The 21,911-nt window shown below is 47.1% G+C and overlaps 1 protein-coding gene across 1 annotated transcript in view; it reads left to right on the top strand.

The window, feature by feature from the left end:
• The first annotated feature begins 8,318 nt into the window (after positions 1-8,318).
• Positions 8,319-21,911, top strand: part of AVPR1B (arginine vasopressin receptor 1B) — a 70,478-nt gene continuing 56,885 nt past the window's right edge. The window contains exon 1 of the mRNA XM_078641287.1: positions 8,319-9,252. Coding sequence (XP_078497413.1) covers positions 8,319-9,252 — 934 coding nt within the window. The remainder of the gene's footprint in view (positions 9,253-21,911) is intronic.

The following is a 21,911-nucleotide window of genomic DNA, read 5'->3' on the forward strand; positions in this document are numbered from 1 at the left end:
ATGTCAGGGCACAGATGGAACATAAGCTCTTCTTTGGCTCAGCCCGATACGCTCTATTTTTAGAACGCAAAAACAAAATGTAAAAAAATAAATGAAAAAAGTGTGAGGTGCCGACCTTAAAATATGACATAAAGAATCTGCCCGTCCTACACTGCACGGGGCAAGGATTCTGGCAGGAGGAGTTGCACAATTTCAGAGGAAGCAGCAACTTGTGGTCAAACATGGATGAGCAGAAGCTTCAAACACCAATGACGGACCTGTGTGCGACAAGTGAGCAGGAAGGGCTCATGAACAATGTTCTGCACAACATACTCCTTATACAAGACCAACCGCGGAATACACAAACACCACATCTAGCGCCAGACACAACCCTGACGTGGACACTTCTGATCACCATTTGTGAAATAGTAGACCATGGGTACCCAATGCAAGTTCGGGGGGGGCTGCTTCAAGCCACATTTTTGGAAATAAACAATGACTTAGTACACAAGTCACAACTTGTGTTGTGGCATGTGCAGTGCCTCCAATGGCTGGAATTTGAGACACAAATGAAGTAGCTATTAGAACTGGTTTGCATGGAATACTCCAATAGAGGCCAAAGATAAGGAACTCTTAAGGTGCACCTACTTAATGCTCTCAGATTTGGAAACATAAATATTAATATTGGAAACCAACCACTACTCTAGCCTCAAAATAAGTATCAGAGCCTGCGACCACGAAACCTTCTGTCTTCAAAGTAGTAAAGTGATAGATCTGAACAGGCTAGAGGCAGCAGCCAGCCAGCAAGAAGTCCAGAAAAGAACGGTGAGAGGCACTATACCATGCAGACATCTTCCCAGATGCCAAAAGGTTACAGGGATTACTTTAAATATGGTTGATGGTTGTCCCCGTGTATAAAGATGTGGCAAAGGCTAAAGTATAACAAGCATTTACAATGCAACGGTTTTGCCTTTGGAAAAGTTAGAGCTATTAGCATTGTAAATGACAAATTTTTTATTTATGTCTTCGTTTTGAAAACCGATAAATAAATGGCATTGTCATTTACAATGCCAATAGCTTAATCTCTCGCAAATGGCACACACACCCACCCACAGAGAGCACCCCCACACAGAGCCCCCACGCACACACACCCACACAGAGCCCCCCACACACGCACCCACAGAGCCCCCCACACACACACCCACAGAGCCCCCCACACACACCCACACAGAGCCCCCACACACACTGCGAGCCCCCCACACACCCACACAGAGCCCCCCCTTAAACTCAGAGCCCCCCACACACCCACACAGAGCTCACCCACACAGAGCTCACCCACACAGAGCCCCCCCACACACCCACACAGAGCCCCCCCACACAGAGCCCCCACACACCCACACAGAGCCCCCCACACACCCTCACAGAGCCCCCCACACACCCTCACAGAGCCCACCACACACCCTCACAGAGCCCCCCACACACCCTCACAGAGCCCCCCACACAGAGCCCCCCACACAACCACACAGAGCCCCACACAACCACACAGAACCCCACACACAACCACACAGAGCCCTCCACACACCCACACAGAGCCCCCCACACACCCACACAGAGCCCCCCACACACTGCGAGCCCCTCACACACACACACACAGAGCCCTCCACACACCAACACAGAGCCCCCCCACACACCCACACAGAGCCCCCCACACACCCACACAGAGCCCCCCACACAGAGCCCCCCACACACTGCGAGCCCCCTGTGCAAGTTATACACTGTTGTTAGAGATGAACCGCATAGGTAACCAACAGGTGTAAAAAGGACTTCAAAGGTGACAGACTGGGGAGAGAGATGATGATGTAGGAGTGAGAGAGAGAGGGATTGTGATTTCCTAACATATGTATGTTGCTTTTTATTAATGTTAATCGGAGGAACCTGAGTAAGTAATGTAGATGCTGCAGAATCATTGTGCACCCCAGGATCGAAAGCTGATAATATTTAAATGCTCCAATTCTGACATCTCCGCCCAAGATTTGAGAATAATGGGCTTCGGGATGCTTTGAATGGCATGAAGGAAATGAAGCAAGTGGGGATCCATGTCACCTCATACTGTGTTCATGCCACTAAGAGCTTGTGAGGGACTAGTTTCAGATACCCAATCTAGTCCCTTTTTATGTATTTAAATATAACCTTCCTTACTTGTGTGGAATATTCAAAATATGTCCAGTGAATTTTCATCCAACTAATTTGTATGTCCAGATGCTCTTCTGTCGCTTCTTTGATCACCTTGTCCCGCCTGCATGCCCAGTCTAAACATCAGATTGCCAAAATTCTACAATAACTTCCACGTCACATTCTGCATTTGTCAATTGAGTGGTCTTTAAGGCGTTCAGAGATTACAGAATTTTTTTTTTTTTTTTTTTAAAACCTTTATTGTGCATAACAAGCATACAGGTACGGGCCCACAACCACACAGGCCGGCCGCGAAAGCTATCAATAGCACAAACAGTACGGATAGTTCAATACGGCAGTCCCCAGGAAAATATATACGACAATTGTCCAAGACGCTGCGAAAATAAAGTGGGACCACCAGTCAGAGGAGAAATGAGGTTAATTTTAAAACTTAACAATAAAAAAGGATCAGGTGCAGTCAATTCACCGAAAGCAACGGCAGGGAACCAGCGAGTCATCAACAACAGAAGGAGTAAAATAAAAAGCAACAACGGATAGTAACCATCAGGATAATAGCCCAATAACACATCACAGATCGGCCACCGCCCGCCCCATGAACTCGGAACACCAAAATCACAAAAAACAGGATCAACCACGGAGAAAATAGGTGACAGTACCCCAAAGCACCTAACAACCCTAAGGAAGGAAGGAAAAGGAAAAGGAAAAAGACAAGAGAAAAAAGGCCCATAGTAACGGAAACTAAAACAAGACCCTACCCCCCACCCCCCACCCTGCACGTATGCGGAGGCTACGGCCTACCCCCCCCCAAGCTGCGTGCCTGTCGCCCAGTAACCAAACCCGAAATTTAGAACAGAGAGAAGAGAAGAAAAGAGGAAAAAAACCCTAATCCACGGAAGGCCGGAGGAGGGCCATCAAGTTTCCCCAAATCACCATAATGTTACATTTCGGCCGCCCGCTCCCAGACCCCGCGACCAGTACAATACCCATCTTTGACAGCCCCGGCAGTCCATTAATGTCCCAGCGATGCAAGTGAGACAGTCCCGACAGAAGGGGGGAAGCGGTCTCAGCCCTGTCCCCTGCGATGCGAAGCAGCAACACAGTCCGGCCTCACGGTAGACATCCTGAAGGAGGCAGGCAAATCAAATAGTCCATCCAGAATAAAGGGACGATCAATCAGGTCCATCCGAGACATAGCAATGCAGGTATCCGCAGCACAAACGAGAATGGCGAGCATCAGTAATCTCCCGGGGTTGGCAGGTCCAGGCAATAGGAGTCACATCAGGGGGAGAAATCGAGACACCCCAGGGACCTCGGGAGGAGAGACAAAACATGGCGCCCAGCGACGCTGCCCCAGCCGCATCCCACGTCCCGAAACTGCAGCCTGCTCCAAGGATAGTACAGCCGGTATCTTGGCCACAAGTGGGTTTCGCACCTTCAGGTCGTCAGTAATAGCCGGAGTGGAGGAACAACAGAGGGCAGAATCAACATGCGACACAATGTCCTGCCCCCGGCAGCGCCCATGTGCAAGCAATGGTGCCATAGGGGAGATCAAAGCCAGCCGGTCTCCCAGCACACGAGCAGCCGAGTGTAGAGCTTCTCCCAGAGTAGCCAGGGCGCACATCACGTCACTGAGCCGTACTGGTGCACCATGATGAAAGGATTCAGCAGTCCTCCGCACGCGGGGTAAACAAGGGCAGCCATGCCCGTCAAGGCATCCACCATTATCATCCGCAGTCAGCCGGGCACCACGTAGAACCGAGTAATGGCGCAGCAAGTCTTGAGGCTCGAAGGAGGCACACTGCATGGGCACAGAGTATGAGCTGTGGCGTGGGAGGACAGCCGCAGTGTCGGTAGCTGCCCCGGGTCCGCCCGAGTCAGGACGGGAGAACAGTCCGTAAGATGGCGCCCAGCCGACTCACAGGGAGACAAAGTATCAAGCGGAGTCGCGGCCAAGGGAAAAACACGATACAATGTGTTCCCCTAGCGGCAATATGCGAGCCCCAAGCATGAAAGAACGCCACAGGGAGCAGGACGAAGCTTGCGTCGCCGTGTACGGTCCATCAGCGGCGGTGATTGTTGCAGCGAGCGAGGCCGGTCCCAGTCGAGAACAAAGACCTGGTAGTAGCCGCGCAGCGCGAGGCAGGGACGGAGACGCTTCGAACGCTGCACCGCCGGGATTCGGCAACAAAGCACACCGATAGATCCGGGGTCTCTTCCCGCTTCCGCAAATACTTGGTAGCAGCAGGATAATCACAGGATTAAGCAGAAAAACGGGAGAAATGCAAAAGGGTCGGCGGAGCCGAGAGATCAGGCGGCCATCATGGTTGCTGGTTAGGCTCCTCCCCCCGAGATTACAGATTTGCTAGTCCACCTCAATCAAATTTGAATCCAATAGTTGACTTTCCATTTTTTTTTTTTTATTTATTTATTGCAAGCAGGTCAGGATAGGTTCGTGCCGACCACCCCTCCAGCCACCTACGAATGCACTGTGAATAATGGTGTTTGTGTATACACTTTTGAGCGTACGAATACATGTGTGTACATACTTATGTGTGTATGTACTATGTGTATGCGCCTGTGTTTGTGCGCGTGTCTGTGCGGGTTTCTTCATGTGTGTACGTCTGTCTGCGCATTGTGTGGCTGAGTGAGTGTGCCTGTGCGTGTCAGCTCGTCCGTCTGCATGTCTCTCAGTCTCTGCATATGTGTCTACGTGTTGAGTATCAGTGTGAGAGTGTGTATTGTGTGTGTGTGTCCGCCTGAGTGTGAAAAAATGTGCGTGCAGTGGGGGAGGCACACATTGCACAAGGGCTGTCGTGACGCCGTCGTGCCCCGAGAGGAGTGCACTATCCCAGGACACATTCTGTGTGTGTGGGGCTCGCAGTGTGTGGGGGGGGCTCGCAGTGTGTGGGGGGCTCTGTGTGGGTGTGTGGGGGGGCTCTGTGTGGGGGGGGCTCTGTGTGGCTGTGTGTGTGGGGGGTTCTGTGTGGGTGTGTCTGTGGAGGGCTCTGTGTGTGTGTGTGGGGGGGCTCTCTGTGGGTGTTTGTGTGTGGCATTTGCGAGAGATTAAGCTATTGGCATTGTAAATGACAATGCCATTTATTTATGTTAAAAAAAAAAATAATAATAATGTCAAGAGCAATGCCAATAGCTCTAACTTTAACAAAGGCAAAACCATTGCATTGTAAATGCTTGTTCTTGAACTAATCACATCTGTAGTACTCCCAGCGAGCTCGCGGCAGGCCATTACAGGTTAAATCCGCAGCCTACATTTGCTGAAGCTTTTTTACTATTGAGTACACGGTAAGATTATTTTGAAAATGACTTGAAGTGATCTCTCTATATAGTATCTTAACTCTGGGGAGATCAATATAACACTTTTTATATGGACAGATTGCACACACTTTGCACCAGTGAACTTTAATTTTCCACCACTCGATGTCTGCAAATGTAGGGTTTGCACAGTTGCCTTGGTGCAATTATCGTTTACATGTTGCCCTATCTGACTGCGTTTAAACATATGTTCTGGTTCATTATTAAAGGGTTCAAGTAGAACCAAAGGTTAGTGCTAATATTACTGGGACGGTGTGTGTGGCGCTATACCGCTAGCGCCTGTTATACGCTGAGAAAAGACTGTTGCAGGCTGCACGGGGCAGCTTCAGACATCACTATGGAAAAAATACCGTTTGTGAAACAAATCGGAAGAGACCCGTCCATGCCTGACAGCGCGTATCACGGTTACCATGCTAGCACGTATTTGTTCGTGCCACATTTGTCTAGCCCCATATTTTGTAAATTAAACTATTTGTCTTCCTGACAGGATAATATTTAGTGTCGGTGACTGGAGTTAAACATCGCGTGTGCCTGAAGTCTATATTTCAACAGCTTGCACAAAATATTGAGAGCATAATATTATCTCTTTAATGTAATAATATATCCACACAATCACAGCAATGTGGTAGCGGAGGAGAATGGAAGGTGGGAGAGAGAAACAGGCAAAGAGACATACACCGAAATAGGGGGGCTCAGAGAGGAAAAAGACAGCGATGGAGAAGAGACAAAGGGAAGAGGCAGAGATAAAGACAAAGAAATTGCAGGAGAAATTGTGATAAGGAGAAGGTGTAGGAGAAAAATTGAATAATAGACTAAAAGAAGGAAAGGGGCAGAAATCGAGAGTGAGAGAGTAGAGACAAAGATAATGCGATCGATAAAGAGTGAAAAGAGGGTTGAGAAAGAAAAAAGGAGAGTGAAAGAGAGTAATAGGAGGTTAAGAGACAGATCAAAGAATTGCGAGAGAGAATAAACAGACAAAGGGAGGCTTTTCGTTGGGGAAAAACGGGAGAGCGCGAGACTGAGTGAAATAAAAAAAGAGGCAGGGATGGAGGAAAGGAGGAAGAATGAAAAGGGGAAGAACAACAAGAAAGGGAGAGAGGGTATGTGTGAGAGAGAGAGAGAGAGGCCGAGAAACAAAATAGCGACAGATGGAGAAGCGAGTGAGAGGGAACCAGAATGGGAAACGAGTGCGAAATTGAGAGAGGACGTTCAGAGAAAGCCAAATCAACAAAAAAAAAAGTTTGGACAGTAAAGAAAGAGATGTGGAGAGAAAGACGTTAAGAGAAAGAATAAAGAGTTATACAATTGACGAGAAAAACTAGAAGGAGGCAGAGAAATCGAGGTGGAGTAAGGGAGAGAGAATGCGAAGTCGAAGGAGAAAAGCAAACGTAAAAGAAATCCTGATGCAGACATATTGAATGAAAGTGAAAGAAAAAAGTTTGGTATGGGAACGAAAGAGGTAGAGGGAGAAAAGAATATACAGAAGGAACGAGAGCGACAGTGAACAAGATGGAAAGCGAAAGACCTACGCAAATGGTATGGAAGAAGCATACGAGCGGGAAAGGACGGGGTGCGGAGCGAGAAAAAGAGCAGAAGTAAAAGAAGTGATACCATGAAGTAGGAACATTAATGGAAGGGAGAAGGCAAATAAAGTGAGGGAGAGGGATGGCGAAGGAAGAGAAAACACATTGAAGCGAGGAGGAGCAGAGTGAAACACGCGAGAGAAAAGAGAAGTGAGCAAGAGAAAACCAGAAGAATGTGTGCAGTAAAGATGGAGATAAACCAGTATCAAGTAAATGCATAAAGCTCACAAAGGGGATAGAGTGATACGGGGACAGTTACATCCGTGGCACGGTTCAAGCCTCTAGCAGCATCATATGGGGACATCTTTACTGGCTACTTTTGAGAATAAAAAACAAGTCCTCTCTAAAGGCGGCGCCTATGCTTCCAAGCCCTGGCGTCAGAGTGAGCATCAGGTGTTCACAGAGGTGCGCTTATTGGAGCCCCTCTCAGTGGCGGAGCCAGCCAGGGACAAGGACTCCGCAGAGCTCCCCTCTCAGCAGGTATCTCCCAGCAGCAGTACCAGCAGTATCCGCAGCAGCAGCGCGCGGCAGGGATGCTCTGCTGCTAGGAGGCGGCAAGCAGCGTCTTCACACATCACTCGGAGGCTCCAGCGGTGTCCGTCTGCAGAGCAGCGTTAACCTGTGGCTTTTAAATCCCTGCATCTCTTTCTCCACTGGTGATGCAGGCACTTTAAACAGCGCGTGTCTGCACTTTTTTTGCGTGCTGTAAGCGGTACTCTGGGCGCCAAATCCAGCTATTTTTTGCTCTCCATCTGGTCCGTGCAACAAGCTGGACCATTTGATATCAGACGCCTAATCTCACCTGAACGGTTACTGCGTGTACCGAGCCTCCCCCGACCCACACTTTTAGGGAGTTGTGGACTCGGCAGCTTGTGACGTAAAGTGGCTCACATCAGCACCCCTTGGACGAACCGGCAGTGGATGCCGACCAGCGGCCAGGGTTGGACTCTAGACCTGGCCAGCTCCGGACGTGTGAACATACCTGTGACCTGTGCTAAACATCGGCGGTCCATAGAACTCCCCCATTAGAATTCGAGGCGACCTGCCTTGGTATTCATAGCTCACCACATATGGCCCTCGAAGCTGGTTGGCGCACTATTACTTCTTTGAATCTTGAAAGACCGCTAATGCTTGTCTGTGACTCGCAGCAGAGTCAGGAAATAGAGTTAAAAGACCGTTTGTTGGAAAACTGATCACTTTAAAGATCTAAACTCTCCACAGAGTGCACAAAGGATGGATCTGGAGAAATATCTATACAGCAACCAAACAGGTTTCCTAAGAATGGACGATGTTACCACCATTCCAGCCACAAACTCCTCACACCAATCTTCTGGTGAGCAGGATGACCCCAGGGATGAAACTTTAGCCAAGGTAGAGATTGCAGTACTGGCAGTGATACTGGCAGTCACCACGGTGGGAAACTTAGTGGTCCTCTTCACCATGTACAGGATCCGAAGGAAGATGACCAGGATGCACTTGTTCATCATGCACTTGGGGCTGACGGACCTCGTGGTGGCTGGCTTCCAGGTCTTGCCACAGATGATATGGGATATCACGTTCAGGTTTGTTGGTTCCGACCTTCTGTGTCGGGTGGTCAAATACTTCCAGGTGCTCAGTATGTTTGCCTCAACCTACATGCTCCTCATGATGACTGTAGACCGGTACATCGCGGTCTGCCACCCTCTGAAGACGCTTCAGCAGCCCAGCATGCAGGCGTACCTGATGATTGGAGCCACCTGGCTGATCAGCAGCCTACTGAGCCTGCCCCAGATCTTCATTTTCTCTATGAGAGAGGTGAGCAAGGGCTCAGGGATCACCGACTGCTGGGCAGAGTTCCACTTCACCTGGGGAGCCAAGGCCTACGTAACCTGGACCACTATGTCCATCTTCGCCATCCCCGTCATTGTCCTTGTCGTCTGCTACAGCCTCATAACCTATGAGATCTGCAAGAACCTCAAGGGCAAAACTCAGACCGGCAGGTCTGAGAATGGATGCTACCGTGGCCAAGGTATGCCGTCCCGGGTGAGCAGCATCAGGACTATCTCCAGAGCCAAGATCAGAACAGTCAAGATGACCTTTGTCATCGTCCTGGCTTATGTGTTTTGCTGGACGCCCTTCTTCAGTGTCCAAATGTGGTCTGTCTGGGATGAGAACGCCCCTAATGAAGGTAAGTGAGAAGAAAGCTCAACACACACAAGCCCTAAACATCATCCAGCGACCAAAAGTAGAAATCTAAAATATTACAGCAAAAAAGGCTCAGTGAGGGAGGTCATGCTGTGGTACTTCAAAAATAAACTTGAGCTTCACTAGCACTGATCATTATTCTCCGCCTACCTTTCTTTATGTATTACAGAAGCAGTGATTGTGCCATTGGAACTATAGTTAGCACTGTTAGTCCACAGTTAACACACACTCTCTCTCTCTCTCTCTCTCTCTCTCTCTCTCTCTCTCTCTCTCTCTCTCATAGTTAGGACCTAGTTTGCATTGGAAAAGTGTTTTTGCGAATATCTTTGATGCTGTTTGACAAATCTTCATGACATTTTCCAAATATTGTGTACTGGTGAGTCTTATTGTGCATGGAAAGTTTCAAGGTGATCTGTTAAGCTGGGGCCAGGAAAAGAGGGGAGGTCAAAAAGTGCATTTCCCATGTGAACACGACTACAGCCGAAAAACCGCTGTACGGAATTACAACAAATTTATTCCGAAAGTTAGATTTTGGTCCAGAAAGAGCCCTTTTTAGGTCTAGCCTGAGCCAGCGCATGCGCTGCACTGGCAAGACTTTTTAGTAATTGGAGCTAGAGCTTGCGGTTACGAGCGCAACTGCCATCTGGCTTTCCTCGTCATGGCTCATTAAGTGCATCGCTCACGGGCACCCTGCACGATCGATATCACTTTCACTTAAACGCGCCTTCCCCTTCCACCTACAACTCAGATTGGGTACTCAATAGAGTAGAAGCCAAAAAGCATCTGCTTGCACCGCTTTTGCAGCCCTACTTCTGCCGGTACTGAGGACAGCTTCACTCCCTGGAGTGGGGGTCACTGCCCTGTCCCTGGTGTACATTGTTAAACCAGAGGCATATGTAACCACGTTTGATAGATTCTTTTAAAATATAATTGGAAAAAAAACGCTGACATACTGACACGAACGTCAAATAAATATTAATTTACAGAGTACCCGCTTCGATGCCCCCTTTAAGAAAAAACACAGATTTTTCACAACCGCTAACATTAATGGCAGCACTATCATTCTGGAAGTTTTTGCAGCACCGTTGACTACAGCTGACCCTATGCATGATCTTGGTGTCTGTGGCACTGACACTCTATGATATTCGTATAACAGTTTGTTATCTTAGATAAACACAGCACCTCTCCCCAGCCCAGCGCTCAGAGAACATGCAGGGTCTCCTCCAGCAAGCTCCCACAGCGACCCTAATTTTACTCAGTGGTGTAACAGATACTATATGAGACTCTGCCAACCTTGTGTGATCCTGGTTTCTGTGAATCCGCCTGTCTAATCTCTAACAGTGTGCTCTCTCACTGTGTGATCTTGGTGTTTGTTGCTGTCTGTTCGTGGTATCTATGCACATTAAACTGTGCCTGATCTTGAGTACTGTGCAACTGATGCTATGATCCTATCCTGTTGACAGTATCTGTGATCTTGGTATCTGTACGTGGTCTTCGTCTAGCAGTGGGTGATTTTGGCGTTTGTGACCCTCACTTTGAGTGCCCTTGTGTTTTCTATGTAGCTGACGCTATGTGTGATATTCATCAGTTTTGCTCTAACACTGTGTAATCTTGGTGTTTGCACCTCTGTTTCTTGGAATCTGTACAGCTTACAGTATTCATTTATGAAGCTGACACAGCGCGTGGCCTTAGTGTATGTGCAGCTAAGACACTATATTTGATCTTGGGCTTGCAGTGTGTGATCTTGAGTGTCTGTGACTCCCAGTGAATATACTCACTTCTATTCATCTGCCACTCTGTCTGATCTTGGGCTGATATCTGCGTCTGGCTATGTGTGATCTTGGTGTCTGTGATCATGGAAGAAGCCAACACCTCTTCCAGCCTGGTACCGCGGCGCTATGACAGCACATAGATCTGACCTGCTTGCAGTACCTCGGCTGTACAACAGGACTCAGATCTGACCTGCTTGCGGTACCCCAGCGCTATGACCACACTCAGATCTGACCTGCTTGCAGTACCGCGGTGCTATGACAGCAAGCATACCTGACCTGCTTGCGGTACGCATAGCCAATAGTACTTGCCTTTGGAACCTTATAAGTGTTTAGTCATGCAACAGTTGATGTTGTTGCACCAAGGCGATTGCATAACCAAATACTTATAAGGTCCCAAAAGCGAGATCTATTGGCTATGCCAATGCTTGTTCGTATTTGGTGTAAATCCCTTCTGTTTTTTAGAGTTATTAAAGAAAACCAAATTTGCCTATCTAGGGACGTGACCCCCTCCATGAATCCTCCCGGTCTTGTGCAGAGATATGATTGGCTGTCAACACTTCAACCAGCGAGTGTTGGCAGCCATCTTGAGACTTGGAGGACTCAGCCAAATCCCCCCCCAAAAATGGGGATAAAAGAGAAGGGGCAGGGTAGGAATACCCTGACCCCCTAGGCCTGGTGCTGGACTACCCCAGTGACCCTGCCAGTGCCAAAAAGCATTCGTAAAAAAATGTATGTGGCGAAAATTGTGAGGGATTCGCGAATTTGCAGCAAAAAGAAAAAAAAACAAGCATTGTCTCCCGTGCCTGTTTACAGTATGGCCCCCGTGTGGGCCAGGTCCCGGGGGCATGTGGGAATATAAAGGAAATCGAGGGAGGTACCCAGGGCCCTCCTTATAAGGCCATTTTGAGCCCCGGGGACGTCTCTTCCCTGGGACTTTAAAAAAAAATATCGGAGGGGGGCCGTGGGGACCTCTCTCCATGGGCTCATTTGACCCTGGGACCACCACCTCCCCGGGGCTGGAAATCTAATATGGAGGGTGAATACCTGGATCTCACTCCTGTGGTTCTAAGGAGCCCTGAGGACCACCACCTTTTGGGGGCTTAAATCATGAAATTAGAGAGGGGCCACTTGGACCACCGGGGCCTGGGGACCACCACCTTCCTGGGTCCAGAAATTAAAATTGAGGCCATATATATGTAAATGTTGTAGTACTTGTATAGCGCCTGAATCTCCCCACATGGGTCTCTCCGGCGCTTGTACGAATACCGCTGTGGAACCCTTCCTTGCTTTTCCCTGTGAGGCACCCACTCCAGGGCACCCCCAAGTTGCAGCCAGGCATCCTAGTACCAATTACCAATTTCAAAGCTTTATTCGACATTTGTCATAAAAGCATTTCCTCCATAATCACTATACAAATAAATACTAAATCTAAAAAGTTACGTTAAAATACATTATTAAACATTTGACAGTCGAAAGCACTATACAGTTAAAACTACTTACTTATTTCATAACAATCAGATAAAACAATTTCAATTTGCCTCATTATTTACCAAAGTGCGAGTGCGAATTATCCAGGCCCAACCAAGAAATTTTGCTACAGCAATTGCAAAGAGCGGCGAACAGTCTGATTCAAATATTCTGAGGGCAACCGATTGGCTCCGAGTGCCAATATTTAGACAAACTGGGCGTAGCCATTTCCTCCGTGGGTTAGCATATAATGGGCAACAGAACAATAAATGGGAGATGTGCTCCGTTTGGTCTTTACAGAAATAGCAATACTCGTCCCGCGGTGGAGTCCAATGCTTCTTGAAAGCATTTACTGGCAGTGTTCCTACTCGGAATTGAAAGTATAGCTTCCTGTCTCGTGGGCTTTCAATTATGTCCCAGTAGGTTTCACATACTGGTACCATTTTAATGTCCAGAAACCGGGCTGAAAGTTTAGCTATTTTCCCAGTACAGTAAATTGTGGAATACACCATCTCCCAATACATTTCTTTCAGTTTTGCTTTAGTTGGAAAGCAACCCACATCCCTATTGCCCCAAAGATGGTCCAGGTTTAGTTTTACCAGTAGGGCCCGCAGATCTTTCAACCAAACAATACAGTGGAACCGATCAAACTTGACAACATCTAGCAATGCATCGGCATAGTGAGCCAACTCAGGGGTCACCATCAATCGTCTCCAATACAACAATGGCCTTAATCGGGCAATATCATCAATGCTTTTCCTACCTAGGTCTAGCTTTAATGGAATTATGGGTGTGCTTTGCGGTACCATTGTTAACCCTCGCAAAAATTTATTTTCCGCTAAAACCAGATCCTCTAGGTTTGATAAGCCCCAAAGTTCAGAACCATACAGACATGCGCCCAAGACCTTCATATTATAAATTTCGAGAGCACAATTTATGGGTTTTGTCAGGGAGGCTTTATGTTTCATGGCCACCGCACCTGATAACTGGCTGAACTTAAGTAATGCAGTATTAATGTGCAATTTCCATTTCATGTTGTTTTGGAGTATTATTCCTAAATAGGAAAAATCTTTCACTTCCTCAAGGGGAGTACCCTTATACTTAATTACACCTTTAAATGTAGACTGTCGATTCAAACACATACATTTTGTCTTAGTTGTGTTTAGCTCCAGGCCTCGACTATCACAATAATCACCGAATGAATTAACAGCCTTTTGAAGGCCGCTCGGTGTGCGGGAAAGTATAAGTGTATCATCCACAAACATGAGGACGGGGACATGTGAGCCAGCTAAGATTGGGGCATCGTTAGGCGATTTTTTCAAATATTCCACAATGCCGTTGATATAAATGGAAAATAATGTAGGGGCCAGGACGCACCCTTGCCGCACCCCTCGTTCTACTGGAAATGAATTGGTCACTTCTCCCTGTGCTCCGCACCGAATTTTGGCGTAATTATTTTCATGAAGACGCACAAGAAGGGTGAGCAATTCCGGGCTTAAACCTAATTCAGCCAGAGTTTTCCACAGCTTTTCTCGTGGGACTAGGTCAAAGGCTGATTTTAAGTCCACAAATACGGCATATAAAGTGCCGTTTTTCAAGGTTACATTTCTCCAGTAGATAGCGATGAAATAGAATACCTGGTCTATTGAACTGGTCAATGGGCGAAACCCCGCTTGGTATGGCGACAAGATGTTATTTTCCTCGATCCATGACTGGAGTTTGTTCTGGACTAGACGGCCCATCAGCTTCTGTGCTGTGTCTATCAAACTGATGGGTCTATAATTTTTTGGGAGGGATTTATCGCCTTTTTTAAAGACGGGAATTATTTCAGCTCCTTTCCAGGTGGGAGGAACTTCTCCTCCCATAGCCACTGCATTCGCCAACCATGAAAAGTACAAACACCATGATTTCCTATCTGTTAGAAAGACATCTGCCGGTATACCATCCATTCCAGGTGCTCTTCCCCCCGTTATACAATCCAAAGCAATGTTGACATCATTTTCATTGAATACTTTTTGCGTATAGTATGCAGTTGGGGGGAAGAACTCAGTGAGTTGTGATTTGCTGCAGGCATACTGTGGCTCAAAAAACTCAACCCATTTATCTTTTCCCACGTGATTTTGGGGTTGAGGAGCTTCCCCTCCCCTGTCCCATTTTACCGTGGACCAAAACAGCTTAGAGGCCCTAGCTGCACATGCTTGCTTCAACTCACGCCAGTGTTCCTCATCCCATCATCTCTTAGCTTGCTTTTGGGCTAATCTATATAGGTCCCTCGCTTTCCTAACTGCGTCAGCCTTTCACTTTCTTAATTCGCTACTCAAGTTTTGTCTTGCCAATCTACAACTCTTATCATACCAGCTCTGTTTTGTTGGTTGCTTTTCACTCGTGCTTCGGTTAACAGTTTTTATGAAAAAGCCTTGTAGTTTGCCAACATTTTTTTTGTGGGTCTCTACCATGTGGGCCTGGAAACCCGAGTTCCCAATATGGGGTTTGATGCTATTTATTTCACTAACCACCAATCTCTTCAGATCGTCCAGTTTTCCTGCGTCTTCTAAAAACCTTCCCCATTTCAGGTGTCGCTGGTTATTCGAGCAAACTAAATCCTTAGTCACCATTTTATCCCTGTTATTTTGTACCATACTCCCCTGGTGTGTGTGAAGGGTCATACATAAGGGATTGTGGTCGCTTTCCATTCTTGGCTCCACGACCATATCTATCAGTTTACTCCACTCTCTTATGTCTAGTAAGAAATAGTCTATTCTACTAGCTGCCCGGCCATTATCAAAAGTGTTATTTCCATTTCGATCAGAGGGCGTACGCCCATTAACCGCTCTTAGACCTCTTGCCAGGCATAGGCTTTTCACTTGGATGGCTACAGTACTCCAACTTTTAATTGTGGGCACCTCAAGCTGGGGAATACCCCAGTTACTATCTTCCTCTTGATATAATTCCCTATCCTCCTCCCCCAAAGGCTCGAAGGTGGAATTAATATCTCCGCCTACTATGATATGTGGCTTCAGAGGTAACAGCTCTAGTTCACATTCTAAGGCAGACACCACGTTAGAAGATTTCCCGCGACCAACCCCCCTGGCGTATATGTTAAAAAGGGCAAGCTCCTGACCATTATCCCAACTAATGTCAAGTCCTTAGATATCATTAGTTGGTAAAGATCTTTTTTTTATTTTACAGTTCAATGACTGGCGTATCCATATTAATAGGCCTCCCGATGGTCGGCCAGTTCGATTTTTTATTGCAGGGATACAAAATGTTATGTACCCCTGTCGGAATATTGGAATCATTGACCATGTTTCTTGTAACATAATGATATCATAAGGGTTAATGAACTCACACCATTCTGGAGTTGCCATTTTGTTTGCTACACCAGCAACATTCCATGACATAAGAGTCAGGATTAATTTATCTTGAATTGATCCTGTCAGGCGCGAGCCCCTACTATTTACTATTTGTTCTGGTGTTAAGGATAAACTCATTTCTGGGGTTGCCGCAAGACTATCCGGAGGAGCAGGTAACTCCTGATTAGGCACCCGGCCACCAGACATTTCTTGCGCCAGGATGTTATTTCTATCATGTTTTACATTTTTAAACCTCCTTATATTGGGATCTGAAATTTCCCTGCATCTTCCTGCCTGGATATTGGTCAATTTACAGTCCGTATTTAATGTAGAGAGAGGTATTAGCATCTCCTGTGGGTTTCCTGGCTTATGCGTTGGCCCTATGAGTCAATCGCACTCATTTAAATTGGACAGTGCAGAATATCTATTTTCCGTGGTTAGCCCCCAGTCACATGTTTGGCCCTCTCTTGTCTTTCTACTTCCCACCACTGACCACTTAGTCCTTAGCACACTTGGTTTTGCTACAAGTCCTCTTCTGCTGTAAAAGAAATCCAGCGTAAGAGGAATTATTTCTGCTGTTCTGCGTTGTGGGGGGAATAAGTTAGGTAGTAATTCAGGTAGGACTTCAGGAGATTTAAAATTTAGTATCACACAGTCGCCCTTAAATTTTTTAGAACTACTTCCTATCCACTTTACTCTTCTTGTTGATGACAGGTCTTCTGACAGCTTTTGTTTACCCCATGGAGAAATGTGCATATTGTTACTCAACCACATCAATACTTTTTGTGATAAAGATTGGGGAGATTCAGTCTGGCCTTCTTTCAAGGTTGGGTCATTGGCTAGAACCAATATTAGCGGAGAAGCTTCCACAATTAATTCCACTGGTCCTCCTTCCAAGCCCCATGTTGGTTCAGTAATCAGTGGTAACTCTACCCTCGGGTCATCAGCTATTGCATTATTTGCACCTGTTTCGACTAGTGGTAAAAGTGGATAAATCGGGGCCGCTATCTCCCCTCCTTCCCCTGTTATTTTTCCCATGATTTGTTTTTGCTCAATCTTGTCTGCCACCTGGTTTGGTATATCCCCCACATTGGCATCAGTGTTTTCCAACAGAGTCTCCAATTTATTGACTTTGTTTGTGAGATGATCAATCTTGGATAGTAGTGGTTTAATTATACGACTTAGTTTTGAGTCCAACATACCCATAAGTTTTTTAATGTTGGCCTCATCCCACCCCATACTGGCATTTTCATCGCCCCCTATATCTTCTGAGGTGCTTTTACTCGGGGGAGTTGCTGGCCTTTTTTTACTTGAGCGCAGCCCCCCTCGTTTAGGATGGAGCCTAGTAGCCCCTTTTGCTACTCTCGGAGCGGGAACAGGTGCTGGATGGGGAGGGTCATCCTCTAGAAAGACTAGGTCTTGATCTTGATTCTCTAGATCATCCTCTGCTATTATGTCTATATTAGAATTTGTTGACACATTTACCATAGGGCTACACATGTTGATCTGGGACGATGTTACAATAACATTAGTTGGATCAACATCCATCACATCTCCCATTGTGGAATCCAACTGGGTCAATATTGGTGAAGCACTAAGACCCAAAGAGGACCTTCGTTCATTGTTTATCTTTGCCACTACCTGCACTAAGTAGTTATCCATAGTATTGGAAGGAGTGCTGAGTGATTTTAGTTTGGACATAATCTTAAACCATGGACAACATACAAAAGTGTATACAAGTCGAATGGGCCGGTTACAATCCCGAGATTACTATACCTTTCCAATTGACAAACAACGATGAAGCCTTAAAGACTTCAACATGGATAAAATACCTCGCAGGTAGCGTTCGTCAGAGGACTTTGTCCAGTCCAGTCGTGACCAGTCTTAGACTGTCCGCCCTTTGTCCGGGCTTCGTCCGGGCGTCCCGCTCGCGTCCCGCGACGCGGAGGGCGCCGTCAATTTGAAGCGCCTCCGGGCGCGGTGACCCCGGTGATGGCTTCCGGGTCGCAGGGCAGGCTGGGAGGTGTAGTCTCCCTCCACTTGGCGGCCGCGTGATGAAACTACAGCGGCGGCTATCCTAGTACTTTTGGGGCCATTGTGGAGATAAAGCAAGCTATTGCCCATAGTTGCAGAGTGGGACCCATGATTAGAATAGGCACCGAGGCGAGAATTATCAGGTCTGAGGAAATTGAGCCCAAGACCCGCTGAGGCGGGAATTGAACCCTGGTCCCAGGCCAGACCTCTGCATCAGGGTCTGCCGCTCTAACCATTGAGCCACACGTCTCCACACACACCCACCACCACACACACACAGTCACACACACCCACCACCACACACACACAGGGCCACACTATGGCCCTGTTGACCACCATCTTACGGGACCGGCTTATGAAAAGTAGAGGGGGGGTGCCATTAATGGCCCTGGAGACCGCCACCCCCCGGGCTGGCTTTAGCTATCGTCTGAGGTGCCCACCATAGGGAGATAGCAATATAATATACAAGTACCCCGGCACTCTAAAGTTATACGCCTTCTTATGTATAACCTTTATAAGTCAAGATTCATCCAAATTATAGTAAAGTATCACTAGCAACAGACAGAGATGGATTTAAGTGAAAAACATTCTTTTTAATTTGAACAGATATTATAAAGACATCACAATTTCTAATCAAGACCATGAACCAAAAGAACATATAGAAGGGGAGACTATTTTTTTTTATTTTTTTATTTTTTTATTTTTTATAATCATAGGATACATAAAATTACATTGATACTATTCAATTTAACCCCCTAACCCCCCCACCTCATAGTCTGGCACATTTGTAAAAAAAACAAGAGAGAGAAAAAAAACAAGGAAAAAAGAGAAGGAAAGCATAGAAACCAAATTATACAAATGTTTAACATATAGGATTACTTAGTACCACGTCGGGTTATTCAATCACATAGCATCCCTATGTCATATTATTCCACGCTAAATCTAAAGAAACACATTAATAATAGTAAACACACAAAAAAAAAAAGAAATTCGAATACAAATACAAAGGCACTCGCGAAATCGTCCGTCAAATTTCTGCCTTGTTTAAGAGTTATACCCTAAATATTCTTCAATAACAGTGACACAAATGAAACGAAGTTGGGTTTACAGGAGTCACAAATTATTATTACTTTGTATGTCACACCATTCCTGTAACGGAGCCCAAATTTTCAAGCCAACAGTGCGTTTCCTTTTACCTTTCCCTTTATAAATTGCAATTTCAAGTTTAAATGCGGCAAGTAATCTAGCAAACCATTGCTGGAATGAAGGAGCAAATTCGTCTAACCAGGCCGATGCGATACACATCCTAAAAAAAGCCATTGAGATAAATATAAATTCCACCCCTTGTTCTTTCCAGTTAGGGTCAGTTGCACCTAGAAGCATAATTTCAATGGTTAGGTTGATGGAATTTTTCACCACCGCAGAGATAAACCTCTCAATATCAAGTTTCAGTTGGGATAGGCCAACGCATGTGGCGAATATATGTACACAGTCTGCATTTGGAGTATGGCAACGGGGACAATATGTTCCTTTACCGGGGCCCCATTTTGCAATTTTATCCGGAGTATAATACAGCATGAAGCAAGTTTTATAAAATTGCGTCTGTAATTTGGTGGATATTATTTATATTATAGGCTATCACTAGTGACACTCATTAGTGTCTTCCTTGGCCCTGTAACTAGCGGTTGACAGTTTGTACTATCGTCCTATTTCCTACTCCTAACACCACAGCCTCTATAAAATGGAGCTCAACGGCAAGCACACTTTTAGAATTAACTACCCCTCCACTCCTCTCTCCAAAAATGCCACTAAACGTTTTAAACACAACTTCTTGAGGTCGCACCCTGAAACACCCTTTGCCGACACTTACTTCTCACCGGGCAATGGAGCCCTGAATACTGATATCATCTTCCACACCTCACGCAGAGCCCAATGGAGAAAAACTTTCCTATCCCTACTCACAGTCTCCACCACTAGGAAAACAACTCATGGCCTAATTCTCACCATCACACCTTCCCACCTCTTCCCTGGCAGGTCTACCATTACTATCTACAATAACGGGATTGTCCTAATCCAATCCACGGACAAGAACCTGGAATTACTAGACAACCTGTTCCCCAAGTTCAAAGAGCACCTCTCCAAGCTGCGGACCCCCACCCAGAACTCCGCCAGCACTATCACCCCTGATGTCGCAGCCACCACCTACTACACTTCCACCCCTAGCACCCAAGTAAATGGCCCACCTGCTGTTAACGACCCCCACTCCCCAAGGACAGTCACAAATAACTCCACCGCACATACTAGCAGCCCCTCTAACATGACCCTTCTTATCCCCACTCATACCCCCTCCATCCCTCCCCCCCGGACAGACCATCCCCCACCCACAACACACCACCATCTGAACAAGCCACCGCCCAAAGTTTATCCACCCCCCCACCCATCCCCCCCACGACAGACACCTCTCCCTCCCCATCTCCCTCCCCACTCCCACCCACGAGTCTCTCACACCTGACACAACAACTCCCACCCACAACACGCCTACATCTGCACACACCATCACTCGGAGTTTATCCACCCATCCCCCCACGGCAGACACCTCTCCCTTCCCTGCTCCCTCCCCACTCCCACTCACAACTCTATCTCCCTCCCAACAAAAGATACAGAACATACCTCCTCCCTTACCTTAGCATCCCCCTCTCTCCCACCTCCTATTCTCAGCCCTCACTACCCTCCTGTCTCCCCCACTGTCCTCAGCCTTCACTCACTCTTCTACTCACCGGCACCGTCTCCCACTGAAGTCACTACCTATGCTTCCCACCCACCGCCTGTCTCACCTACATCACCCACACCCCTCGCCCACAAACACGTCCACACCTTGAATACCATCCCACTCATTAGCACCGCGGAACCCCTCAACAACGCTAGTATACCCCCCCGATACCCTGCCTGCTCTCCAGCTCACCACTCAACCACTCACCAACGGCTCTCACCACCAACACCTTCCCCAATGACCCTCCTGACCTGACTTTATCCACCCTCCAACAAGTCAAAGAGGAAATCTTACAAATCAAAAAAGACATTCACGCAATCAAAGACCTTCTCTCCTCACAGCCCAGTTTACCTCCCACCATCCCACCACCCTACAAACGACGCACCCTCCCTACATACCCTCGCCCCCGACAACACCAGCAATGGCCTACTATCCCCGTTCGCAATAATTCCCACCACCCCCGTCGTGTTCTCAACCCCTTGTCGGACCGCGACCTATGCTCTCTCCTACGCTCTTATGGCCCAGGTCCGGTAAAAGACTTTTCCAACTCACACATCCCCATACCCACAATTCTTACAAACCCTCTAAGGCCCCCAACACTCAACAACAGAGGCTCCGTCCCTAACAACCTCAGAAAAGTTCCCCTCACACTAGAAAGCTCGACCACCCTTCTCTCTCCCAAACTCAAATGCATCCTACTAAACTGCAGATCGGCCCAGAGACATTCCTCCGACATCGCGGATCTCGTCTCAGATAGGGATCTGGACCTAGCCATTCTAACGGAAACGTGGCTCACTGAAGCCTCTACCCCGATTATGGACATACTAGTCCCCCCCAATTATCACATCATTAGGCTGGACAGGTCTCCTGGCAAGACGGGCGGGGGAATTGCATGCATTTTTAGGAGCAACCTCTCCGTTACTCAAGTCACCTCCCCCTCCCTTTCCTCCTGTGAACTCCTCTGCCTCGACATCACCAGTGAGGGCAAACAAGTCTGTGCTTTACATCTCATCTATCACCCGCCTGGTGACAATCTCATATTCACCCAAAAATTCATGGACCTGATCACTTCCAATGCCGGTCGGCAGACCACTCAAGTCTACCTGGGTGACTTCAATCTCCACTGGAACGATCAGAAAGACACCACGGTGAATAGTCTCAAAACTTTCCTCAATGCGCTTGACCTCACCCAAGTATGCGATAAACCAACACACGACAAAGGCGCGATACTCGATCTCATCATTGC

This window comes from Lissotriton helveticus, chromosome 5_1 (genome assembly GCF_964261635.1).
Source record: "Lissotriton helveticus chromosome 5_1, aLisHel1.1, whole genome shotgun sequence".
NCBI lineage: Eukaryota > Metazoa > Chordata > Amphibia > Caudata > Salamandridae > Lissotriton > Lissotriton helveticus.